This window comes from Emydura macquarii, unplaced genomic scaffold (assembly GCF_026122565.2).
Source record: "Emydura macquarii macquarii isolate MOO-44397 ecotype Brisbane River unplaced genomic scaffold, CSIRO-AGI_Emac_v2 contig_1229, whole genome shotgun sequence".
Classification (NCBI taxonomy): Eukaryota; Metazoa; Chordata; order Testudines; family Chelidae; genus Emydura; species Emydura macquarii.
The window spans coordinates 1,796,369-1,824,358 of NW_027131366.1; the positions used below are offsets into that span (position 1 = coordinate 1,796,369).

A 27,990-nucleotide genomic window follows, 5' to 3' on the forward strand; every position below is an offset into this window, starting at 1 on the left:
GTGCTGTGGCACTATCGGGGATACTGTTCCTGATGGATAATAGCCCATCTTTGTGTGGAATGTTGGTGTAGAGAGCTTCTACAGCCATAGTGGCCAGGATGATGTTTTCTGGAAGATCACCAATGGATTGTAGTTTTCTCATTAAGTCGGTGGTATTCCAAAGAAAGCTAGGAGTACTGGTAGCATAGGGTCTGAGGAGAGAGTCCACATAGCCTGATAACCCTGCTGTAAGAGTGCCAATGCCCGAGACAATGGGGTGTCCAGGATTCCTGGGTTTGTGGATTTTGGGTAGCAGATAGAATATCCTTGGTCAGGGCTCTAGGGGTGTATCTGTGTAGATTTGTTCCTGTGCTTCTTCAGGGAGTTTCATGAGCACATGGTGTAGTTTCTTTTGGTATTCCTCAGTGGGATCAGAGGACAGTGGCCTGTAGAAAGTGGTGTTGGAGAGTTGTCTAGTAGCTTCCTGTTCATAATCCAACCTATTCATGATGACTATCGCACCTCCTTTGTCAGTCTCTTTGATTATAATGTCATCGTTGTTTTTGAGGCTGTGGATGGCATTGTGTTCTGCACGGCTGAGGTTATGGGGCATTCTATGTAAAAGTCTAGTCTGTGGTTTCGACTATATCCTTGGTATAAAGCATGAGGAGAGGAAGAGGAAGGACACAGGCATGGACCAGTGAACACTGCTAACAAGATTCTTCCAGTCCCAGGTGCATAGAGCATAGGCATACTCCACAATAAAATACAAGTAGCAGCTATGCATCTTGACAAACTCCAGTTACAATAAAGTAACTTCTTTTTTCTCTTGTAACGTAAAAGAGCAGATTCTGTGCCATCCGTGAAGATTGTTAACTTTTTCTTATAAACTGATGATCTGCAGGATGTTTATAGTTCTTTTATTAGGGATCTCCTATCAGGAGAAGGCTTTTGTATTCATAGTTCTTTTTAAGATACCAGTGCCCTTGAATTACTTTTGTCACCTTCTTTAAAAGCATGTTTCTAAGGCTACGGCTACACTCACGGTGGCAAAGTCACTGCTGTCAGATTGATTTCTCTGGATCGACTGAGCGGTCAGTGAAGACCTGCTCAGTCGATCCAGAAATCAACGTACTAAGGCCGCCTTCGCAAGTGGCGCAGCGAAGACGGCTCACAGAAGGGGAGCCCAGAAGTCAACAGGAGTTACACAAGTTTTTTGCGTAGCTTGCATAACTCCTGTCGACTGTCGCCGAATCCCGGAGGTAAGTGTAGACAGGGTCTTTGATGCTCAGATACAATGGTGATGAGTGTGATAAAAATATCTTAAAAATAAATAGTTTCCATAATAAAATATGGGTATGCAAATAGAACTTGATTTATTTTCTTTCTCCTGGAACTTCAGCTTTTTCTTGAATGTTCACTGTTTTCTGTTGTGTTGATAATTCTGGGTCTATGTTTCTATCCGGATTAAAAAATTCTATGTCTGTGATATAAATTGTATTCCAAAGTTTTGATCTGAATTAAATAGTTACAAAAGTTAATAATAGCAGGAGGGAAAAAGAAAGGTAAATATATACACAAGAGAGAAAGATGTGCTTACCTGAGATTTGAAATGAGATGTAGAGGCAGTGAGGCAGAGAAGTAGAGGAAATTCCAGGTAGCAGAACCTGCAGATGAGAAGGCTCTTGCACCAGCCGAGGTGAGATTCGATGGAGGGTCATTAGAGTAGAAAAAGGATATGATGTGTTATGGCAGCAATTTTAATTTTTTTTATACCTGTGTGGTAATAGGCAAAACCATTTATATTTATACTTTCTGCTATTTTTCAATCTTCATAATAAAAGGATCAGATCACCTCACATACAACTAACTCCCATTAATGTCAGTGGGAGTTAAGTGCCTATATGAGAGATTAGTAGAAAGTCTATATTTTTGGATCTAATTTCACCTGTTTTGGAATGGTAAGATTGTTGATTGTCCTATTGGTTAGAAAGATGTCTTGCACATATTCTTAGATTATTAAGATTATTAAGTTCTCTAAATGTTGATAAATGTTGTGTTGTGGTACTTGATTTTTAAGACAAAACTTGGCCAGACAGTGAAGGCGTTTGCCAGGAGAAACAATTTTGAAAAAGATAAATGGTTTTTGCTTTATGACTGCACTTAGACATGAACTGTGTAAAGAAGAGTTGTGTGGCTTTTTTTTCCTAAAGAAGCAGGAGATTAATGATTCATTGACAGATTTTTAACATTAAAACAATGTAAGGAAACCTTAAAAGCCACAGTAACATTTTAGTAAAAATTGTCAACTCTGATTGTTCATATCTGTATCAGCACATTGTATGATATGGTCTCAAGTTTACAAAATAAAATTCAGTTGTAAAAATTTAGGCCTATGAATGGGGCAATTTGTATGTGGCAAACAAACATTTAGTAAGGGTAGATTGTGAGAACGTTAGTTTTAAAACAGACACCACAGATGCAATTCAGATAATGGCTATATAAAGAACTTTGGGTTAGTTTTGTTTTTATTTTCTTGTTGAACTAATATTAGTTGTCATCAGAGTGGTCTGATAGCATTCAAACGTTGTGCTAGCTGTCCTAACAGCTCTATCAATATATCCTAGTCCTGACCTGTAATCCCTTCTGTGTTAGTCATGTTGCTTTCTTGAAGAAAGATTTACAGTTATGCCATTGCCTCACATTTTATGGTGGTTTGTGATCTGAACAAATACCTGTAAGTAATTAAGAGTACTGATCTTATTAAATAATCTAGTCAAGTTTTAAACTTTGTTTCCAGGCATGACGTGATGTTCTGTACCTGTCTTATTACCTTTTCCTCCTCTTCCTGGCTCTCCTGACCTCCATCCCTCTACTCCTCTATCCAGCTTCCCTGGCCCAACCTGCTTTGCCATTAATGTACTTGCATTCCCTGCTTTCACCCTGCCCAACCTACTGCACAGATTCAATCTTGATATGAGAGTCTGTGTGTAGGGAGAGAGCCAGAAGGTGTTAATTAGTGTCTGAAGGTGAGGGGATGGCAAACTTGCACACTGGAGTCACTAGCAGCTCTTGTTTCTTGCTCATTCCTTTCCCCCTGTCAATGGGGAATTATTGGTGGATCCTTTTTCTTTTGAGTTTCCCTGTAGGAAGGAGCCCAGAGGGTCTCACCACCCCTTGTAGTGGTATCTAATGCTGTTGAGCTATGAGCATTATTCATATGATTCCTGCTGCTCATTTTAAAACATTTTTGATTTTTGTTTGTTCCTTGCCTACATTGATCAACTCATGCTTGTCCCTTAAAACAAGCTTTTCTTTTTAAAGTAAACAGATAGAAAAGCTTGGGGTCAGAGAGGAAGTAGGGATGCAAAGTAATTTGGCAGCTGTTATTTCAGCAACAATTCTCCAGAAAAGTTGCAACTCTTACTAGTTAGTTGAATCAATGTTTACTCAAATTCCAGTTGTGTGTGTGCAAAGCTTGACCTCCTGTGGATAAAGTAGGGGTATTTTCCCAAGTCCACTTATGACTTCTACAACCTAAATTAAATCTCAAGCTGCTACATGAACATGCAGCTAATTACCTCTTTTGGTTTTGAGTTGAACTATCTGTATAGCTTGATTTCAGTATAGTCATTTCTTGTGAAACTCTCATCCATACCAGGGGTCAAACTGAGCCTTGGCATTAAGTGACAAAACTCCCCCTCTTATGTGGGAGGCTGTGCTCATGCCAGGGTGAATTTAGTCCCATATTTTTGCATTTGGTGATTGTGGTGGAAGAAGGCGGGAAAAGGCGTAGGCCTCAATAGGTTTGAACTTAGAGGTAAGATTGGATCGTCGTATGGTTTCGAACTATCATGTGATATTTGCAGTGTTGTTTAGCCATGTTGGTCCCAGGAGATGAGAGAGACGAGGAGTGAGGAGACATCCAGATCTGAAGAAGAGCTCTGTATAACTCGAAAGATTGTCTCTTCCATCAACAAAAGTTGCTCCAATAAAAGATAATACCTCACCCACCTTGTCTTGTTCATGTAAGCAATTTATTTTAAAAACTTGCTTGCTGAATAAGGGAAACAACATTTTACTTGGTTAGAACGCCCTTCTATCAATTTTTTTTTTTAAGAAAAGACTCAGTTTTTTAACGTTATTTATTCAATAAAACAATGTCCTGTTGAAAATGGGCCAAATATATTCCCAGACATAGTTCTGTTGGCCAAATCTTTTGAAGAATTTCTTTATGGATATTTTTGGTAGGAACACTGATATATTTAATGGAAGGAAAAATATAAGACATACTAGATGCAGTTTTTTGAATTGCCATAAATAATTAACAAGTTATTGGAGACTGTTGTAAATGTCTCATTCACAGCAATCCATGCTGGATTTTGGGTCAGGTCTCTCCTGTTATGCACTCTTTTCAGACCCATGAAGTAAATGATTAAATTGTATTCAACTGTGAAATTATACTTGTGATGTCACAATACTTTAGAAGGAATTATATATATTGATAATAAAACAGATTATTCACTCTATAAATGTTTGTAGATGTGTAATAGCCATTAAGTTGACCCTTAGTGAGCTCGTAATAGAATAAATGTTTTGGCAAAAGTAGAATAATATGTTTAGCAATAATATTTTCACTTTAGAAAATTTTATTGGCAATATTGATATTGACTATGAGGAATAAAATTCAGATGGACATTTGAAAAATAATATAGACTAAAGCAACACCATTAAATTGAAATCTGGTCAATTTAATAGAAAAGGAAGGGAGCTGTTAAAAGGTAGTTTCAGATACTGCATTGGCTCCTGTGTTTCCCTGTCAATTTTTTGGTTTTGTAATCACATTTTCCTATTTTTTAAAATGATTTTCTCTTCCCTGTTGCTCTCTGAAAGATCTGCACAATATACTATTCGTCAACTGACTCGTATGGCCCCCAGAGCTATCATAATTTCTTAAATTTTCTTCCTTTAAACTTTGGTGGTCTTGAGTAATCCCACATACAAAGTTATTTTATATAAATTATGCTACTTTATATCTTAAAACCTTGGTTTTAAAAGCAATGCAATTTTTTTCTTCTCCCCCTCTTGATGTCTAGCATTTGCAAAACATTAGTAATCTGCAAGTGTGTGTTCGTATTTAAGCTTTGTAGACATACTCTGGCACCTTTACACATCTTTGATCTCATCACATCCTCAAAGTTTGTTAGTGCTAATATGTGGGATTTCTTAGTACACCCTTGTGTTTGGAGTGTAAATAGTACTGATGTACAACAATAAATCTGATTATCAGAGGGTGTTTGTATGTGTATGTTTAATAGTGAATAGATGTCGATCAATCTCCAACCAGCGTATAGAAAATGTTTTACTTCGTTCAGAATAAAGAGCTTAATGCTTATGCCCCTGGAGTAAGATTTTCCCAGCATGACACTAGTTACTTTCTTTCCTCTCTGTACTCTCTAAGCAAAACTATTACAGGTATACATGGAGTCCTCAAACAGGATACATTAAAGCGTATCAGTTGCACAACTTTGCTCTTTGATGTATATAGAAACACCTGCCGAGAGTGGCATGGGAGTTATTACTGTTAATTGAGAAAACCCCACTGTGCCAACATGGTTGTGGGCTGAATTTTATAAAGGATTACAGGCCATGTGGAAATTAGAGTGAAGTGTTTTTCCATGTATGTCAAATGATTGGTGACAAGAAAAGTTGATCAAGTTACCTCCCAAATATATATTTGCTTACTAATAGTTCTTTATAGGAATTTTACTTACGTATTTCAGTGATTGGGGCTAGTAGATGTCCATATCTTATGATCAGCTTCTTAACACAGAAAATATTGGATTTAAATTGAAAAAGTTTACTTAAAATTTACAAGTATAATTTTGAAATTCTCTGAAACACACAAACACATGAGTAGGAGAACGCCCTGCAAGGGTAGATTAACCTGATGGACGTTTCCCATGGGATTGAAGATGATAGCTAGTCAACTCTGCAGTGGAAGGGAAGGAAAAGCTCCTGGTCGGTGTTAGTGTTACTTGAGGGTGAAATCCATTTACCACAGAGGCTCTGCACTAAGCTCCTGTGCCCCAGTTAAGCTTCACTGAAGGCCTTTATATGTGGTACACAGAGACTTGTACCTGCCCTTTGCATTAGGGTGAATGTAATGCTCAGGGAATACGCCTTGCAAAATCCAAAATTGGCAATCATTTTAACCATAGTCAGATCATCGTGTCATGAGGGTGTTTATACCGAAGCTGACAATCTAGTCAGTTATCCTTGTAGCTGAAGTGGCTAACAGATTCTCTGACCAATGAAACCTTATGAAAGGGCTATTCCGGTATCCTGCATCAAAGATCGACTCAGATAGTGCTAGATCTGCAAGGAGACCGTTTTTCTTTGGGATTTGCCATGATGATGATGGGAGAAGAATCCACCATAATTTAGCATCTGATACTACCCTAGAAATATCTTTTAGTTCCTAAGCAATTGACAACTTTCTGTCTATCTTCACTTTCAAAATATATTCTAATTTAAGTTGTCCAGCAGTTACTTTACTATTTGATAGTGCAAAATATCTTGAACTTATCTACCAACTGTTTTTGATTCCATATTTGAATATAGTTTTACGAGTAGGAATCTTGAAATGTATTATCACAATATTAATGTTGCATAAAAATGGTTTTGGTTTGTGAATTTCCTTAGGGTTTTATTTTTCTTTCATAACAATATTTTAAAAATTTAGAAGATATTTTTATTAGCTTTTTAGTTGGTGGAAGGTCATATAAAGGCCAAGCTACATGGGATGGTTAGATGGTTGTATGTGTATAAGAAAAGGCAAACGATTGAGTTTTATGTAATTTTAGATGGGTAGAGAAATAGATGCCATGAAACTGTTTAGGAAAAATGATGGTCATAGCAACAAAAAGGCTAGATCTGATGCCTGTTTGGTCTGTGTGAAATAAATCATTGTTCTCAGTAACTTCCATACTGGAAATATCAATCACAAACCCAGTTTTCACACATACTGTAGTTGACCATTCTACATATGATTTCCACTCAACTGTGATTCACCAGATCAGGGTAATGCATCACAACAACCCATTGGAACATGGAGCTGGCCAGTAGAAATTCAGAATAGCAGCTAATGGTCCATTTTTTAAACATTTTTATTTGACTTCATAAGTATTGGTATTTATTCATTTAATTTGCAAATCATGCCGTATACCTAACAGTCTTTGGCCCTCTCATTTGTCCCCCAGTTGTGTGTGTCATGGAAATTTCATGGAATCTGTGATGTTCCTGTCCAACCATTTTAAACTGAATTTTAATACTTCCAGAAAGCCATTTCAGTCTCTCACATAACTCGTTTTCATCATATGGGTTACTGGCACAATGGACCATGTAAGTGTGCTGGTTCTGGGATGCATGCACATATTTCAGCTCCCTATTTCAAGGCTTGGGGCAGTGGTTGGGTCAGCTGCTGGCAGCCCACGCTTGCTAAAGAGAGAAGGAAGAAAAACCAGGGCCAAAAGAGGGAGCCTAGTGGAGGGATTCTGTGCCAGGCACATGGGGCTGCCTGGTGGGAGATATCTACAGGAAGCAGGAGTAGAAGCTTTACTGATGAGAGGTTTTAGGTCCAGACAGCTGAACCAGGGTTTTGGGAAGGAATGCTTGAATCTGTGAAAGTTTGTTTTATGTTGAGTTGCTGTTGAACTGCTCTTCTATTTTAATAAACCAAACCCTGAGAAGGGATGGGATTTGTCTCATGAGAGTCTGTGTGCACAGGGAAGATAAAAAGGCAGCACACACATGATCAGATGGGTCATCCTAACCCTGTTACAGACTAAAACACTCCATAAGAGTCATTGCAGTCTTGTGTCAAACTGTCAGTCTGCAAAATTATGCCTGGAAAATGGGATCAAGTAAAATGCAAAAACCCTTTCTATTTCCCAAGATGAGAAAATGGCTCTAAAAGTGCTAACGCTTCCAACCCCGTTGGAGTGTTAATAGCCATTTGTGGCTAATTCACTAGACCCTTTGGGGAAGGTTTGGGTAGTATTGTGACTTAAGTGGTGTCTAAGTTTATACTCTACATATATAACATTTCAGATAGGACTGAAATCATACCTAGAATGTACTGAAACAGCTCATGAACTGTTGCATAAAATGTTATCTTATTTTCCAGCGTTAGCTAATTTAACTGCAGCTGAACAATTTACCAAGCCTCATGCAGTGGATTTCTATCCTAATTTATGAGCTTTGGCTTACTTTGCACTGAAAGTGCTGGGTATTTTAGCGTGTTTTAAAATATTAAATACCTTATTAAGTGAACACTTCCAAATACATCATCTTTATTTAAAAAAACAGCTTACTTGAACAATATTGATGCATTTTATTTGAAAACAGAATTGTGTACATTACTGACTGACTTAGAAGTGTATATAATCTTAAAATCTTCCATTTTAGTTAATTTACAGTAAAATTACATATTCATTCTCTAGCTGCGATCAAACAAGAAATGTTAGAAGATGCACAAAACAAACTAATGAACCTTATAAACAGCACAGAAGGGAAAGTGGACAAGTAAGTGACTTTTTTAATTCATGTATTGATAGTCTGTTTGCTTCTTATCCTATACATCCCTTCTTAAAACTATACTAACAGCATAAGAATGGTAGTCTTCGTATAGAATTAAGTTTGTACAGAAGATCTTTCAAAAATAGTTAGTGAATACTTGCATATTTTCCATTGTATAGTCATTTTAAAGATTAGTTTTGAAAATTGAAATTAAAATGTTTGTCTAAACAGAATTAGCATTATTGAAGTTGCTTATTTATAATTCTAGTTTGACTCTAATTTCTTTCCTCTCCATCTGTAGTTAAGTGCATGTATATTGTAATCTGTCTAGGGCACAAACAGTAAGCCTTCTCACATAGCTTCTCACAGACTCTCATTTGGTTCCCCCCACTTAGAATTGATATTACAACTATAGCCACTCTACTGTTTCCTCCCTTAGGACCTGGTTCAAGACAGCACTTAGGTTCTTGCTTAAGTGCTGTCCTGGATAGGAATGATTTTCTGCTTGAAGGCTTTAGAATGAACATTTTACCAGATTGTACAGTTCACATCAAACCTAATCCATGCAACTTCAGTTTAGTGTCTGTGGAATTTTCAGTCCCTCTTTTCTTGCTCCACTTCAGTGAAATATATCACTTCTTCAACATATGAATCATTGTGCTCTCAATCTCAGTAGGTACTAAACCTATTTCCAAACTTCTCCAAATTATAAAAATTTCAAGAATAAGGATTAACATGTTAATATTTTGACACCGTGAGTTCTGTAAATGCTGAGTGGAGTAATTAGCTCTTTTTCTTCATTTTTGTAGGGTCTTGATGAGAAATCTCTTCATTGGGCATTTTCATACTCCAAAGAATAAGCGTCATGAGGTGTTAAGGTTAATGGGAAGTATTTTGGGGGTCAAAAAGGAAGAGATAGATCAGGTAATACTGCATTGAAAACTAGACTTCCTCTTTAACTTGAAATATATTTGTGATGTCAGTAAAACAGAATGTTGTTTTCTGCTGCTATGTTAAATGCCAAGGCCAAGCAATGTTTATGGAAAATAAAAAATCTTGGCCTTTCATCTGTGTGCATTCTTAAAGAGGGACATGCTGATCCTACTGGATCTTACGGTGACTACTTTAATAGAATAATAGATGCAGGATGTCATTTTGTCTGATGGATATTGATGTGTAGTGGACGGGAAGAGCTTCGCTCTGTTGCTGTTGAGTACAGCAGTTGTAATATGACAGTCACTGAATGTTTACTTCGGTTAGTCAAACTAGGTTAACCCATGTATACAGATTTATTTAAATAATGATTTTATGCATAACAGGATTTTAGACCAGCAGGATATTTCAGGGAAGTGAAGAAGTATTTTAAAGATTTTGTCAATAAATAAGGGTTTGCTATTCATCAGTAAGATGATCTGGCACAGTTCTTTGAGTGTTTTCTCACGTCCATTCCAATGTAGGTGTGCATGCGCTGCTTTCACCGTCGTCAGAAGCTTTTTCCTAGTGTTACCTGCTGTGTCGGCTCTGGTGCTCGTTGGAGGGGTGCCCTTGTGTGAGGACATCTCGAAACCCTTAGAGGCTCTATGGCAAAATCCCACATCTCTCCAGCCCATAGCAGAGTGGGTCGAGAGGAATTACTTTGTACCTCTGAAGGGATACGAGCATTTATAGACGCACTCTCCTCCAGAATCCTTGGTTGTGGCCACAGCTAACGAGTGAGAGAGGCAAGGGCAACAATCTCTATCTCCAAAGGCTAAAGAAGCCAGGAAATTGGACCTGCTGCGAAGGAAGGTGTATTCCAGCTGGGAGTCTCCAGTTGAGGCTATCAAACCACCAGGCTCTCTTAAGTCTCTATGACTGCAATTCCTGGACAGCCATGTCAAAATTTAAGGAACTCCTACCTTCAGAGTCCAGAGCGGAGTTCGTAGCATTGATGGAAGAAGGCAGGGGCATAACCAAGGCATTCCTCCAGTCTGCCTTAGATGCTGTGGATGTGGCAACCTGTGATATGCAACTCTCGGCTCCAATCATCAGGCCTGCTCTATGAGGTACAGAAAACAGTGCAGGACCTCTCGTTTGAGGGTAAATCCCTCTTCTCTGACCAAATGGATGCGTGGCTTCATAGTTTGAAGGACTCTCACACCACTTTAAAGTCTCTGGGATTCCACTCTCACATCTCAAAGGCACTTTAAGCCCGATCCTTTGAGCCATTTCTACCCACCACAGAACCAGCAAAGGCAGGACTTTGGGCAGTGGCAAAACAAAGGCTTTGAGATGACGCACTCCCACTGGCTCCTATGGCTGCAGCCACAAGGGAACCTTCGGGCCATAGGCAGAACTTTTGAAGGTGCGCTCAGGGGCGACGCACCAGACCAAAACCTGAACCTTATCCCTATGTTTAGAAACTGTTTATCCTACTTTTACCGGGCGTGGGTCAACATCACCTCAGATCGCTGGTTTTCTGCACAGTAGAAGTGGGATACATCCTTCAAATTCTCTCTTCCCCTCCCTCCCAACTCCCCTCCCTGTCTGTCTTCAGGGACCCTCTCACGGGAGACTTCTAACCCAGGAAGTACAGTCCCTCCTAAGCGTGGGAGTGGTGGAAGAGGTTCCTATGGAACTAAGAGGCATGGGGTTCTATTCACACTACTTCCTGATCCCCAACGGGGATCTCAGGGTTATACTAGACCTGCGAAACCTCAACAAGTTCACAAAGAAACTGAAGTTTCACAAGATCTCCCTGTCCTCAATCATCCCTTCCCTAGATTCAGGGAACTGGTATGCCGCCCTCGATTTGAAGGGGACATATTTTCACATAGCAATATTCCGGAGCCACAGGAAATACCTTTGATTCATCGTAGGTCACAACCATTATCAGTTCATGTGCTATCCTTCAGCCTGTCAGTGGCTCCAAGAGTATTTACAAAGTGAATGGTGGTGGTGGATGCTTTCCTCAGGAAATCAGGAGTGCAGGTTTACCCGTATCTGGACAATTGGCTGATCAAGGACTGCTCCAGGGAACTGGTGGAAAGGCACATAAGACTTGTTCAGTCCACTATCTCGAACCTGTGGCTCCTAATAAACAAGAAGCAGAAGTCAACATTCTCGCCAGTGCAAAGAATAGAATTTATAGGGGCAGTACTCAACTCGATCCGGGACATAGCCTCCCTACTGAAGAGTCATTTCAGAGCCATCAAAACCCTCATAAATGGTCTAAGAATCTTTCCCATCACCACAGCAAGAAACTGCCTGAAGCTTCTGGGGTCACATAGCCTCTTGTACCGACATGGTGCAGCATGCGCAACTCAAACTGAAACCTCTCCAATCCTGGCTGGTATTGATATATACACAAGGCCATCACGCATTAGACAAGGTAATTACAATCCCACTAATGGTGATCTTCGCCTTGCAATGGGGGCTGGACCAGGAATAGTGTGCGGGAGCATCCCTTTTACAAGACCAGTTTCTTTGATGTCGTTGGTCACTGGTGCCTCAGATATTGAGACCCATGGGGTCCCTTAGGATTCAGGGCCTGTGGTCACCAGACAAATTGACTCTTCACATCAGTGTCAGCGAGTTGAGAGCAATACACTTAGCGGCCAGGTATTTCAATCGTGTGGGGCAAATGCATCTTTGTACTCCTGGACAATATTATGGCAATGATCTGTATAAATAAACAGGGTGGAGCGCATTTCTCTATCTGTGGGATTACTGCATAGCCTAGTCCATTCACCTGGAGGTGTCTTACCTATCAGGCTCGCAGAACAAGCTGACGGACCACTTGAGCAGATCCTTCATCGATCATCATGAGTGGTTCATTCGCCCAGATGTCCTGAATGTCATTTTCCAGAAGTGGGGGTTTCCCCAAGTAGACTTGTTTGCAACGAGGATCAGCAGAAAATATCCCCAGTTCTGCTCATACCTGGGGCACAGGCCAGGATTCCTCTCAGATGCTTTTCTCCTTCCCTGGGGAGGGAGTCTGCTTTATGCTTTCCCTCCCATGGCCCTGATTCACAGGATGTTGCTGAAAGTCAGGAGGGACAGAGCGAGGATGATCCTATAGCCCTAGCATGGCCACAATAACATGGTTTCTCGACCTTCCTGCACCTGTCAGCAGACAAGCTTAGCCTCCTGATGCTCCCTGACCTGATCTCAGGATCACGGCTGCCTGCTCCATCTGAACCTCACGTCACTGCATCTGATAGCATGGAAGCTTCTTGGTTGAGTGAGGTGGAGCAGCACTGCTCGGCTCTTGTGCAGACAGTTCTTATGAGTAGCAGGAAGCCTCAACCAAATCAGCATATCTGGCGAAATGGAAGAAGTTCTCATGGGCATAGCAGAAAGGGTTCCTGCCAAATGAGACACCGCTGCCTCTTATCCTGGACTATTTGCTCCACCTGAAGAAGGAAGGCCTTGCAGTATCGTCCATATGAGTTCACTTGATGCAGTTTCAGCTTTCCATCCACCAGTAAATGGCTGGTCAATGTTTTCTAACCCGATTTGCTCTCAGTTCTTGAAGGGACTGGAGCATTTATACCCTCAGGTGCGCTAACCCCTGCCTGCCTGGGACCTCAATCTCATGCTGTCAAGGCTTATGGGTCCCCCTTAGAGCTTATGGCGACATGTTCCTTGCTTCATCTTTCTTGGACAGTAGTTTTCTTAGTTGCCATTACTTCGGCTATGAGGGTTTCAGAGATCATGGCCCTTAACTCCGAACTGCCATATACTGTCTTGTTTAAGGAGAAGTTATGACTTCGACCCCATCAATCCTTTCTCCCTAAGGTGATCTTGCACTTTCACAGAAGCTAGAACATTTTTCTCCCAGTGTTTTATCCTAAGCTACATACTACCATGGAAGGGCAAAGACTCCATTCTCTAGATGTCAGGTGTGCCCTGGCTTTCTATATAGAGAGGACACACTATTTCAAAAGACAACTCAACTCTTTGTGGCAATTGCAGATAGAATGAAAGGGGACCCAGTCTGTACTCAGAGAATCTCCTCATGGATTACATCATGCATACACACAAGCTATGATTTGGCAAAGGTGTCACCTCCTCGCCTAACAGCACACTGCACGAAATCACAAGCTTCGTCATTGGCTTTTGTGCCGCAGGTCCTGGTTCTGGACATCTGCAAAGCGGTGACCTGGTCATCTATACACACATTCACTGCACACTATGCCATCACAAAACAGGCTAGGAGTGATGCAGCTTTTGGACAAGCAGTCCTCCAGTCCATATCAAAACGAAACTTCAATCCCACCTCCTAACTCACGGCTTGGGAATCATCTATATTGAAATGGACATGAGCAAGCACTTGAAGAAGGAAAAACAGTTACTAACCTTTCGGTAACTTGTTCTTTGAGATATGTTGCTCATGTCCATTGCAAAACTCATCCACTTGCCCCTCTGTTGGTGTAGCCAGCAAGAAGCAACTCAGGAGGCAGTGGGGTGGCAGCTGCCTATATCCTGTGCCATGGGGGCGCCACTCCAGGGGGTGCCAGAGCTGACCTGGCAGATAGCACTATGAAAAAGCTTCCAGCCACAGTGCATGTGGCGCGTGCGCACACATGTTGGAATGGACATGAGCAACACATCTCGAAGAACAATAGTTAGGGAAATGTTAGTCATCGTTTTTTCCCTTTGCTATTTATGAGCAAATGTAAGGGAACCATCCCATTATTTGATTTTCTTTGTTTGGTGGTTTTTGCTCTTTTTTCTTTCTTTCAGCGTTTCTCTTTTTTAAATTCTCTCTAGTTATTGTCTGAAGACCATAAAGGTGTTACCCGATGGGTGACTGGTTGGCTTGGTGGAGGAGGAGCTGGATCAAAGAGTGTCCCTAGCACACCTTTAAGACCAACTAATCCATCTATTTTCAATAGTGTAAGGATTAATTATACAATTCTCTACATTTGACTGCAAAAGCCGGGGCAGTTGCATATAAATGCTAACATTTTTAGTTTTAGTGTATTTGTCTTGATTTAATGTTGGTTTTATTGATAATAGATCTTGAATTATTTGTGTGATTTGTGCAACTACTTTGTTTTCTAATACATTTTTAAATCAGTAATAAACAAGAGGTCAAAAGTCATACTGGCCTCAGGTTCATGACTTAATATGCTATGTGCTGGGCTAGTACCAAAATATTACAGCTCTTCTAGGGCTTGATGACATGACATTGTCCACCAGGGACCTTATTTTGCGAACCTTCAGAACTAGAAATTAAATACATTATTTGAAAGCGGGGAGTCTTCAGTAGGTTGCAGGATATAAAACTGAATACAGTTTTGACCTCCTGTTTCCCTACCTGCCCCCCTTGAATTTTAACTTGAAAGCTGGAATTCCTAGCTTTCCTATGCTGTGCATTTTTGGTCCTAGCTTCAGAAGTTTTTAAGGTACCAGCCAATTTTCAAGATGTTGAAAGTGATGATTCTGACACCACGATTCTTGGTTGTCAGTAGAATGGAACAAATTTGAGGAATAAGAGGGTTTGGAAATGAGATTTTTTTTGGGCTTGTTTTTTCTTCATTGGTCCACGGAATAAAAATGTTGGAGTATTGATGTAAAGCATTAATCTCTTAACTGTATGGCTATGGGAGGATATTGACTACTAAAATCATGCAAACAATGAAGTGGAGTAATAAAGTAAGCCACCAGTCTGAGTTGTGATTTTAAGGTGTAGATGTCAATTAAATTAAATTTAGAAAATGTTTTTCCCATTGTGTTTGCTAATAATGTAAACTGTCTCCGTAGTTGCACAGGAGTAAAGAGGAAGGTTAATATTTTTGTATCTGCAATGCTTGTTCTCCCAACAAAGTCTGAATTGTATGTGGTTGCTGACATCATAAGCAGTTCCTGTTCCCATATCCATGACACAGTGACCAAGATAAGCAAAGTGGAGAAATTAATGGTCTTAAAAAAAAAGATATTTTCTCCACTTTATTAAGCTGCTGTAATTTGGGTGACACCTGCTCCTAGATCCATGTTCTACTGTTTATGATGCTAGTAGCAGGATGAGATTCAAGAAACCATTAGACTTCAGTGGTGGAGATACAAATGGTATCTTTGAAACTATTAAAGTTTTAATTTATATTTTTGCTGTGTCACTGAATGTTAACTGATATTTTTTAAATAAATTCCATAAATTCCACACATTAAGGAATGATTTCTCATGACCACAGGGATAGAAAAACTCTAGCAGTCCAGTACAAATATTTTCAGGACCAGTAATGCTTTATAAATCCTGGCCCAGAAGCAGTTATCAGTAAAAGAAAATTATGTTCCTTAATGTACCCATAAAATTATTTAAAATGTTATAATTAGTAGGCATGTTCTTTCTAGTCTTTTTCAGAACTGTTTGTGAAGTTCCTTGAAACAGAATCACGTCCAACCCTTCCGCCACCCAAGCTTTCTGTTCATGACATGAAACCTTTAGGAGCAACAGGAATTTGTAACCCTAGCAGTACTAGATCCAGCACCCATACAGGTAACACCAGGACTTGATGGAAAAATTGAAGTTTTGTATTACTCTTAAGTAGAGAGAGAGTGCATACATGCATCTGGCTATCCATCCATCTATCCATCCATCATTATTATTATTAAGGATGGGATTTTCAAAAGGGTGTATAGGAATTAGGCTCCTAGCTCCCCTTAGAGCACTTTGAAAATTTGTCATCCCCAAAAAGTCACCTTAACCTCTGAGTGAATATATTGCTTTTGAAGGAGAGAGGCTAACAGCACTAGAAACAGACAGATAGTGGGTTATCTTCCCTGCATGTGGTTATGTTAGTCCAGTCCTGATCACAGCGTCCCTGCTGTTCAGCCTGGGTCTCATTGAGCTAATAATGCCAAGCTTGTGGTTTTGTGATGTGTAAAACTGTTCACTACCTAAGTATTAGGCTAAAACCAGCAAATTGTTTAATAATGTGAGCTAATCCGAGATTGATTAATTAAATTAAGGACTTGATCCTGCAAGGTGCTGTGCATCCTAAACACACATTATTCAGCAGCAGATGCTCAGTATCTTACAGGATCAGAATCTAAAGGACAGTCAATTGATATTTTTGCACATGCCTGCTAGAAAGTATTTCAAACACAAGCATAATTCTTAAAGTATTTTGACTTTACTAGCATGGAGAACAAATTATAGATCTTTCCTCAGATCAGAAATCAGAGTTTTGCATATGGAATGAATTTTTAGTATGCTTTTAAGACTTCAGCTTTAGATGCCAGCTGTTGCTGATCATAGAGGCTTGTTTAAATTAAAACTTCAACAATTGTAAGATGCAATATTAAGTTTTAAATAACTATTTCATGCTACAAGTAAATTGGAAAAACCTAAAATACAGAGAGAATTTCCAATCTGCCATACCAGCTTATCTCTGAAAGTAATATTTTCAATAAACTTAAATTAGGTTTCATGTTTTTTTGTACTCTTGTCATTTATAGTATAACAGGCAAGGCACCATATTTTATTTGGCAACAGCCCAGTTTCCTAGTCTGGAAAAACTAAATTCTGAGGTCCTTTATTCATTCAGGAACCATATTGTTGCCTTGTAAAACCAGACACACATCCTATATCCCTTAATTGTTTTGGTTTTGGTATCTAAGTCTTCAGTTGTTAGAGATAAACCATGTGGAAGTAGCTTTAAAGCATAGGGGATAAGGATGTAAATCCCATACTGATGCAAAAGGACTTGAGTTGCCCTGTTAGATTTATAGGAGTTTGAGCTAGTTGTTTGATAAATATCTTATTTAAAAAAAAAAACCTATTAAATTATTATTGTAGTGGCAGTAGCAACTGAGTTTTCACTATAAGCCTGATTTTTTTGCCTGGTCCCTTCTCTAATATCTGTATACAGAGGAAAAAGGATAGATTATATCTAGGGTTATAAATAGGTTATAAATATAAATAGGGTTATAAATACCCTATATAATAGGGTAGGTTATATATAGGATTGAGAGAATTTTTATACTGAATTTGAAATGACTTGGACAAAAGCAAGTATGGGGAGGAGTTCTGTATAAAAGCGGTAGTTTGTGAGAAGTTGACACATGGGCGATCAAAGCTGGTATAATTTTGCCAGTGGGAACAGAGAATGATGTAGTAATAGAGCAGATAAGTAGAGAGGATGCAGAGTTGTGAGAGGCCTTGAAGTCTAGGACAAGAAGATTCAATTTGATGCAATAGAGAAGGAAGAGCCAGTTGAAGGATAATCTACTTTCTACACAAATGCTTTGAAAATTGGTGGATTGTGAATGTTTTCTAATTTTTTTTTTAAACTGTCTCAGAAACTATAGGCTCAGGAACCAGTAGAAGACCAGATGCAAATCCATTCTTGGCACCCCGATCTGCAGCAGTGCCCCTCATTACTCCCACTTCTCTTGGAGCTGGTGGATCGGGGCATCTGCTTATGAAACCTATTTCTGATGCCTTGCCTACTTTTACACCACTGCCAGTGTTGCCTGATGCCAGTGCTGGTGCTGTGCTAAAAGACCTATTGAAACAATAGATGATTCTGAATCAATGCTGATAATGATAGCACTTTAAGGAAAATGAGAATTCTATATTGCATATTATTTATCACAAAGAGGCCTTTTGTAAAAAGCTATGTACTTATTTGCAGATGTAGTTGGATTTTTTAAAATGTAATTATGAACTAAACAGTGCTTTGGAAATTGTAGAAGTCACAGGAATAACTGCCCTCTTTGTAACTCTTTCTTCATTTTGGTTCTGAGGTAAGTTTTAAACTAGAGAAAAATTATTCTATTTCAGTTGTAGAGTTGAAAAACAAACTGTAGGACTCATAAACACTAGCTGTATTCTGAGTTGTTTCAGGAGTGTAACAGCAATATTAACTCTTTGGGTATTGTGGTTAGTTTGTCCAAGAGCACAGTCCGTTATTGACAACAGGCATGTGAAGAACCACCACTTCAAAATTAATTAATATTTCTAACCAAAATTAATCTAGTATAATATTTGGGGTGTCCATTCATGATACAAATTCCAAAGAATGAGGTAGGAAGTGTGTAGGAGTTTGATTATTGGAGTAGATAAAAAATACTTGCAGTTACCCAATAGGGTATTTATGTAGCATCTAATTGTATTTATGTAAAAATACATCTCCCTCTTAATAAGAGGATAAGTTGCACCCCAAATTTTGGGCCACTTTGAGGCACATCAGTCCTTTTTGCACCAGGAGCTGTATTTTTCACAGTCTAATAGCTGTTATGGCAATACAAAACCACCAGCACCAAGGAGTTAATTCTGGAAACAAAGGAGTTGGAGAGTATCTTTGATTTCTTCCCCCTCCCCCCCAAAAATCTTCCCTATAGTGAATAGCTATCAATGGAGAATTAACGTGTGTGTGTGTGTGTATACACACACACACACATACATACACACACACACTGTGCAGTACTGTAATGGTTCAAGATGTATATTTAAAATACTTTTATCTTGCAGGATTTGATTTGAAATTGGTTTAAAGTTTGAACATTTGTATAGAAGTTAAAGATAAATAGATGTTTTGCAGATTTGTAAATAGGTCTATGTAAGACCATGGCCAAAGCCAATTATTATGTAAATTTTGCTGTGATAACTTGTACATTTTATACTACCTATTGCAGATAAAGTATTGAATAGCATACTGAGAGTTAAAACTAACGTTCTTAGAAAAAGTTAAAATCTGCATCAAAGCTTCTTTGTTTAAAAATGTCTAGTTTCTAATCCTGTGTATGCCATTCCTTGTTTAGTCAGTGTTAAAGGTGATTATTGTGAAAGTTCTATATTAGAACTATCAGCCTTTACTCTTCTCTTATTTACCCTTAGTTTAAATCATTATCAGAGTTATGTTTAAATAAAGTGAATCACAGAAACTTGTAGAGAATCTGCCAAAATAATAAATGCAACAAGCCTTTTCTTTATTTATATATACATAAAATGTTAAAATCCCTTCATTTTCCTTGAACCGTTCTCTAGCAAAGTTACTTAATTTGTTACTCCAGTCATCATGAAGAATTCAATTTCGGAATCACTTTCATACTATAATGCCATTCTCCAATGTAGCAATGTTTTATGGATTTGAAATAAAAGGTTCATGCAGATTTAGAAGCAGATCAGTCACTGAATTTTTGTTTCAGATCACTAGTGTCTGTTATAAAATGTCTATTATGGATAAGTTAATGAATGCATTCAAGTCCTTTGAAATTTGGTCTCTGAAAGGTCAGTAGGCATATTAGATGTATGAAGGCAAATATTACGTTGTATTAATTAAATGTTCTAATACCTTTGTTGAGAATATTCAAGTAGGTTACTTAAAATGTGTATCTTCATTGAAAAACCACCATCATGGAATGGCTAAAATTTTTTGTCCAGAAGACTCTAAAATAAGCTTAAATTCTGTGGTGTGTCTGTTCAATCTCTTATATACATGTAATTTTATTTATTTCAGGGTGAGCAATCACTTCAGATAAAATTTCCTTTGGATGAGCTGATATATACAGAAATATTTACCTTTCTAAAATAATGTATTTTACAAATTATTAATACAAGTGCTCATGTGCTGGCAGCTGTCTCCTGCATATAGGGTTTGATAGCCACATTTTGGTTGATTACTATTTTGCACAAAAAAGTCATCTTGATTTTTGAAAATGGTATAGAACTTAAAATGCACACATGCCCAGAAGTGAAACAAGTTAGCTTTGTAGCTACCAGGAAATAATGCATATTGGCACCATTGACTTCAGTGGGCTTTAGATCAGGGCCTTTCTGCAATAGATTTGATTTGAAATAGGTTTAAAGTCCCTAAATCTTCCCATCCTCTGGAAAACTCAGGCAGGGGGAATAGTCAGGAAATGTCAGAGTTCCCCAATTCATGTTTCTCGTGGAGAAAAGAAAATATATTTAATTTACAGTGAGGGCAGGGGCTTTGGGCTTCAAATCCTAGGAAGCTTGTGAAATTGCAGAGTTTGCTTCTGCAGGCTTGGGGTTATCTGTTTAGAGGGACTGTGGCTTCCCTACTACATCCCTCTTTGGGAAATAATGCTGTTGAGTCCAGTTTTAACCACTAGAAAGTACAGAAAGGACTGTGTTGACTTAATCACACTTCCTTCTGAGCTTGTTTTGCCTGCTGCTATTGTAAGTAATGCCCAAGATTGCTGTTACTGAAAGATTAGTGAAAATATCTTTTCCTCTGATTTTTCCTCTTTATTTACTTTGTGCATTTGATGATTGTTTGTAATAGTCTGTTTCCCATATTTATAGTCAATTAGTTAATCAGTTTATCCTGTTATTAGTGTGAGTCTTTCACTCAGTAGTGGTGGGGGAGAGAGATTTTACATAGCAAAAAGGTGAATATAGAATCACAAATTGTCTGTGGGGCTTAGGAGCAGGTGCAGTACTTGAAAATTATTTTCACTTTTTTTAATAGACTAGATTTTAAGTTTTAAGTTGACTGTGTCCCTTAAACCTCCTTTCCAACAGGAAGAAGTGCATAGTGAGTGCTCCCCAGGTTTGATCTGATAGGCCCCTTTATTATCTGCAATGGGAGATCTACAGGATACTAATATGAAGCAGCTTTTTGCAAGTTCAGTATAAAGGGAAAATCAGAGTGGGAAGGTTCTGCTCCCTTTGGATTTTAGCACCATTTTGGCTTTTCTGTTAAACTGTATCTACAACGGGCTTGTATATCACTGGTGTTCAATAAAAATGAGCACAACTTGTTTATCACAATATAAACAAACTGTTGGCAACAACCTAGGTGGATACAATTAAGTCAAATGACAACTCACAGTCTGTATCACATTTACCTTCCTGATAATTTATGTACTTAGCAAAGGTTTTACACTAAAAATGTTAACAAGGCAGGATACTTGAAAGAAGAATTTATAAAGCAACGGTTGACTGATACAATTGCATCATTAGCACAAAAGAAAGTGGTATTTAACTCGTATGTGTTTCATTCATGTTATAAGTAGACTTAGAAGAAGAGTTAGATTTTTATCAGTAAATGTCTATTTCACTGTTTACACACAAACCCAATGAAAATAAAATGTCCGTTGATGATTATCAAAATTTATACATAGGCAAAGTAAGAAGAATACTGCTTGAGAACTTTAGACTCAAAACCAGTGATTTATACTTCTGAATTAGGCTTATTACAAATGGACTAATGATTGAATAGTAAAAATAGATATGATTGTTGATATAAGTATTTAATTTGTATATTCTGACATGATGTTGATAAGTTGTGTTTTAATAGTTTATAAAGCTTTTAACTTTTTGAATCTCAGCGTCTACTGTCATTAAACAATTCTGACCACCCCATCACCCCTCCCCCCACGCATATAATTTCCCAACTGTAAAAATTTAAAAGGTTTAAAAATGGGGAAAAAAACTTAAAACCCATAATTTCATGCAACTGAGAAAATGTAAATAAATAAAAATTTAAAACAATACTTAAAAAAGAGTATCACTATTATCCATTGAATTTTTTTTTTGTAATTGAATTCTGCCAAGCCTAGTTATAAGCTTCTTGGAAGTTTTGTGCTTACGTTCTGACACTGTTGCTGCCAGTTTTTCATGTAGCTCAGCTGCTACTTTACCACTCTTTTAAAGTTCAAGACTAAAATTTTCAGTCAGTTGCAATAAACCATTTAATACACATTTGTTTAAATATATGTGTTGGCTTTCTAGGTATCTTGTCAGTCCCAGTTTGAGAGAAGATTTAGCTATAATAAAATGTCATTAAACTTTTATTTAAGAAAATACAAATGTTTAATTTACTGTAGAAAGAAAAAACTTTATTATGCTGTAGAAACAGCAACGACATTAATTGTACAAATTCAAGCAAGGCCTAAATTTGGAAGGACAAGATGTATTTATAAAGAGAGTTTTAAAAGCCGAGCTCAAAACGTTTAGATTATGTTTATCAGAATGTAACTTTCTTGGTTTGAATTGTATGTTCAAAGTCTTCCTTTTATCAGAGTGCACTTTTTGGAAATACCTAAAAATATCAAATGCATATTGAGAGAGCATGCCAGCAGGATGGCTTTAACAGTTAAAAAAGTTCTGGCATAATTTGATATCTGTCTTTACAGCATGAGATTTCTTATTTTGCCACATCTGATAGTTACTAAAATCTTTATTAGCTTTTAGAGAAATGAATATCTGAAAGGTGAAAATCTGCAGCTGCATTTGTTTTGTGCTGCATTATGCTATATAAGTTTATATACTTTTCAATTTATTTGGAGCATTGCAAAGCTTAAAAGCTAAAAACAGAAATGATACATGTAAGTTGGCAATATATGTTGCACAATAAAAGAAATTAGCAGGCTGCTGCTGGCTTTTTATTTGCAAGAAAAAAAATGACTTGCACATGTTGTTTACAGCAGCACAAATGTCATATCTTGGGTGAACTATTACATGCAAGTGCTACAAACTTACACTTAAATCCAGTTTTTTTGCAGTTAAGATTTAGAAACCTTAAATATGTAATATCAGTGGAATATTTTTTGTATCAAATAATTTAGTGCGCCAGATAACTGATATATTAATAACAGCCAGGGATGAAAGAGGGAGCAAGATCAGAGCAAATGTGCTGGCTGTATTAGTTGATCTTTCAAAATGATAATTTTAACCAAATTACTAACATTTTCAGATTTGGTCAAACAAATGAGAAGCACCAAGCAATTGATCAAAGAAATAAATGTGCTTGCTGAAATAAAGAGAAATAACAGTTACACATAAGTACAAGAGGACATTTATTATCTAGTACATGCCCACACTGAATGATTTGGTATTGTTCTGTGCTGCTTTACTGGCATGTGTGTAGGCTGTTAATTTTGGTTTCTTTTTTAAGGATTTACATCTGTTTATGTCAGTCTTGAGCAAACTCTGTTAATGAGTCTGTTCTGAGCCAGAGTAAGGTTCTTATTGAATGGCTTCTCACAGTCTTGACAGGATTTAATGGCATTTTCCCTCAGAATTTTCTGGCAGCTCATGTTTTACTGGATTTGAGAAGGTGACCTCTCTGCCTTTGATGGACAACCCATAAATATTATTGTGAATTTCACAGTAACACTAAAGATGTTTCCTCATTTTTCAGGCCTCTGAAACAAGCAGAATGAATACTTCTTTGTAACCTTTCTCTCTGCCAGCAGACATTTTGATCTGACTGTTTTATACAGTTTTTTTTCCCTTACTTACTCCCATTGAGAGCTGCACTATAGAGTTGTCTGCTTGATGGTATTTTATTTCTTCTAGGGAAAGACGGGGGGGGGAGGAGTGGAATCCTGCCATAGCAACCACCATAGCCATATACAATGAGAGGGTCCTCCTGGTGGTCCTCCTCCTTTATGCAGCTGGGATGTGTGGGGTGGTGGTGAAAGGACAATAATTGAGTTTTCTTGTGGCCAAAGAAAGGAAGATGCAACCCTACCAGAGGATGAAAGTGAAGAAAAGCCAACTTGTACACCACTATTCCTAACGAGAAGTCACAAGTGCTTCTCTGCAGCCATATATTGGGACAGGAAGAATTTTGGCAATGTTAAGTGGCAACAGCAGTTACTGCAGTGAATTAACAAGTCCCTTGTGGTTTAAAATGTATGGAAACAGTGGCATGGTCCCTGAAGATCTGTCTTCTTGAGTCCAGGAAAAATAAATTGATCTTCTGTATGTCTCATTTTCATCAACCCTCAAATCCAGCTACATGCTGTTTACATATGAACCAATTTGGCACTTGTCACTTTGCTAGATTTAAAATTATATTAATGTTTGCTGATGATAAACGCAGTAAAAATATTCAACTTTATAGCCACCATATCTGCTGCTTGGGGGAAAAACCCTGACTGAAACATTGGTACTTGGGAAAATGCCTATGCAAAGTGATGAACCCTACATCATGTTCTCACGGTTGCACAAATTAGGCTGACAGACTGAAACAAGGAATTCCACAGCAAGGGAACTGCTTTTAAGACTGCCCAGCTGCAAGCCTTCAAAAGAAGAACCCAGGGGACTGAAGGCAGAAGCACCCCAGCTGACTTCTGCAGTTGCAACAGGCAACTTCTAAAGGAAGTCCCTGCATCACAGAATTACTTGCAAGAAGTTCTTCGGTGTTCTTGAAGGATAGCCCCAAGTAAAGCACATTGCCATCGTGTGGTCTGGAAGTGATAGAGGCTTGAGAGAGAGAGAGAGAGAAGGCTGCAATTTCTTGGTCAACCACAGATGAAGACGTGAACACCAGGCGACAACTTTTATCTGAGATCCTAGGAACAGTGATGGATCAAACAGGGCTTCAAAAATGCCATCTGTTGGCTAAAGGTGGACAAAACCTCTGCCCCTACTCTCACAATAGCCAACACCCTTTGTCTGTTCTGGATTGTGCCCCAGACAATTCTCATCCAAGCCCCAATCTCCTGCAAAGTAGTAGGGAAACGAAGAGACTACAGAGTATAGATCACACAGGGTAGAGTTCCATCTCCATAAAGATTTCAGTGCAACCCTGAATGCCTAACTATCTCATCTAGTGACCTCAAATACACATTGACCAGGAAGGGTTGTTACAAAAGATGGGGTGTGTATGATTACTCAATGAATAAGTGCCCATTACTCAATTATGGGGGGAAAAACAATAATAGAAAATGCAGAAATGGCAGGGGTACGAAATGACTTCTTTGTTTTGGTTTTCACCAAGAAAGTTGGTGGCAATTGGACGTCTAACACAGTGAATGCCAGTGAAAATGAGGCAGGATGAGAAGCTAAAATAGGGAAAGAACAAGTTAAAAATTACTTAGACAAGTTAGATGTCTTCAAGTCACCAGGGTCTGATGAAATGCATCCTAGAATACTCAAGGAGCTGACTGAGAAGATATCTGAGCCATTAGCGATTATCTTTGAAAAGTCTTGGAATCTCTCCTGAGTTCCAGAAGACTGGAAAAGGGCAAATATAGTGCCCATCTACAAAAAGGGAAATAAGGGCAACCTGAGGAATTATAGTACCCGGAAAGATAATGGAGCAAATAATTAAGCAATCAATTTGCAAACATCTAGAAGATAATAAGTAACAGTCAGCATGGATTTGTCAAAAACAAATCATGTCAAACCAACCTGATAGCTTTCTTTGACAGGGTAACAAACCTTATGGATAGAGGGGAGGCAGTAAATGTATATCTTGACTTTAGTAAGGCTTTTGATACTGTTCCGCATGACCTTCTCTTAAACAAACTAGGAAAATACAACCTAGATAGAGCTACTATAAGGTGGTTGGAAAACAGTTCCCAGAGAGTATTCAATGGTTCACAGTCATGCTGGAAGGGTATAATGAGTGGGGTTCCGCAGGGATCAGTTCTGGGTCTGGTTCTGTTCAATATTTTTATCAGTGCTATAGGTAATGGCATAGAGAGTACATTTATTAAGTTTGCAGATGATACCAAGATGGGAGGGGTTGCAAGTGTTTTGGAGGATAGGATTATAATTCAGAATGATCTGGACAAATTGGAGAATTGGTCTGAGGTAAATAGGATGAAATTCAGTAAGGACAAATGCAAACTACTCCACTTAGGAAGGAACAATCGGTTGCACACATACAAAATGGGAAATGACTGCCTAGGAAGGAGAGCTGCAGAAAGGGATCTGGGGGGTCATAGTGGACCACAAACTAAATATGTGTCAACAGTGTAATGCTGTTGCAAAAAAAGCTAACATGATTCTGGGATGTATAAGCAGGAGTGTTGTAAATAAGACATGAGTAGTAATTCTTCCATTCTACTTTGCACTGATTAGGCCTCAACTGGAGTATTGTGTCCAGTTCTGGGTGCCACATTTCAGGAAAGATGTGGACAAATTGGAGAAAGTCCAGAGAAGAGAAACAAAAATGATCAAAGGTCTAGAAAACATGACCTGTGAGACTGAAAGAACTGAGTTTGTTTAGTCTGAAGAAGAGAAGACTGAGATGGGACGTAACAGCTTTCAAGTATGTAAAAGGTTGTTACAAGGAGGAGGGAGAAAAATTATTGTTCTTAACCTCTGAGGACAGGACAAGAAGCAATGGGCATAAACTGCAGCCAGAGCAGTTTAGGTTGGAGATTAGGAAGAACTTCCTAACTGGCAGGATGGTTAATCACTGGAATAAATTGCCTAAAGAGGTTGTGGAATCTCCATCATTGGAGTTTTTAAGAGCAGGTTAGACAAACACCTGTCAGGGATGGTCTAGATATTACTCAATTCTGCCATGAGTGCAGGGGACTGGACCAAATGACCTCTCGAGGTCCCTTCCAGCCTTATGATTCTATGATAACCAGTCCCAATGCCCACCCAGAGCCAATGGGCCGGTACCCCACTCCCAAACACAACTTAAGTAACAAGTCCAAATTTATCATTAGGACCCTTCACAGGTTTGCTCTCTGCTGGCATCTGTCAACCAGGGCCTCACTGTATGGAAGACTGACTCAGACTAAAGTAAACCATAAACATTTATTAATACTGAACCAGAGCATCAGTGAGCCTGAAGCTCTGAACCCAAAGGAAATAATGTAGTGGTTGGTAATAAAATAATGGATCAGAAGGTTTACAACTCACACCTCCTGGCTATCTACAGGACAGGTAAAATGAGACGAAGGCTGGGACGACTCAGGACTGAAGGGAATCAGGATGATGAAGGCACAACCATGACGATAAGGACCACCGGGACTGGGACAGGACCCATGCGAAGCAGGACCGAAGACAGGACCCACATGGAACAGGATGGAATGATGAAGGAATGCATCACTCAAGAACAATGAAGGTAAACACAACACCTGCAGTGGTCACAGGAAGAGGATGAGTACAAACTGACTGGAAGTGCCATCTGGGGAGATAGCAGCCATGGGAAAGTTCCCAGATCTTAATATGATAACATCCACCAATCACCACTCTTTTCCCGCCTTTTGCACTCGGTGCGCAACGAGTTACGCACATGACACTAGGACTGTCTGCACACGTCCCCTAGTTCATGGCAACCGGCACCTACATTTTGCACATGGCACTGAGAGAATTCAACTGCTGTATGTTAGGCCAACCAAATCCATAGGCTAGGAACATGAATGCCAATCCTAAATTAATAGTCCGCCAGAGTCTATAGAGGAGAAGAATCTAAAAACTAGGAGTTTAGGTAACAGGATCCAAAAAAAAAACCCAAACCTGTTTGAACCTGCCCAAGAGAGCCCTCACACGTATTTCTAATGTCCTCTTTCTACTAAACAGCTACTCTGAAGAAATCCATCCTGGAGTTGGAACTTAAACCCTTGTTTTGAAGAAATGTTTAGTGCTGATCTTCAACTGATCGCATTTTTCTTTCTGTGTTTTCCTAGATCCTATATTTATGGCATTGGTAAAAGTTACAAGCAAGGTACAGTAGAGCACAACAGAACAGACAGTGAATGTTTTGGAGCACTAAT

At 38.7% G+C, this 27,990-nt stretch overlaps 1 protein-coding gene across 3 annotated transcripts in view; it reads left to right on the forward strand.

The window, feature by feature from the left end:
• Positions 1–21,843, forward strand: part of TRIP11 (thyroid hormone receptor interactor 11) — a 59,502-nt gene extending 37,659 nt beyond the window's left edge. For all 3 annotated transcript variants that reach the window (XM_067547082.1, XM_067547083.1, XM_067547084.1), the window contains 5 exons: positions 8,484–8,565; positions 9,369–9,483; positions 14,314–14,439; positions 15,898–16,042; positions 17,848–21,843. In XM_067547082.1, the coding sequence (XP_067403183.1) occupies positions 8,484–8,565; positions 9,369–9,483; positions 14,314–14,439; positions 15,898–16,042; positions 17,848–18,068 (689 nt within the window). In that variant the 3' untranslated portion in view covers positions 18,069–21,843. The remainder of the gene's footprint in view (positions 1–8,483; positions 8,566–9,368; positions 9,484–14,313; positions 14,440–15,897; positions 16,043–17,847) is intronic.
• Positions 21,844–27,990: the final 6,147 nt, after the last annotated feature.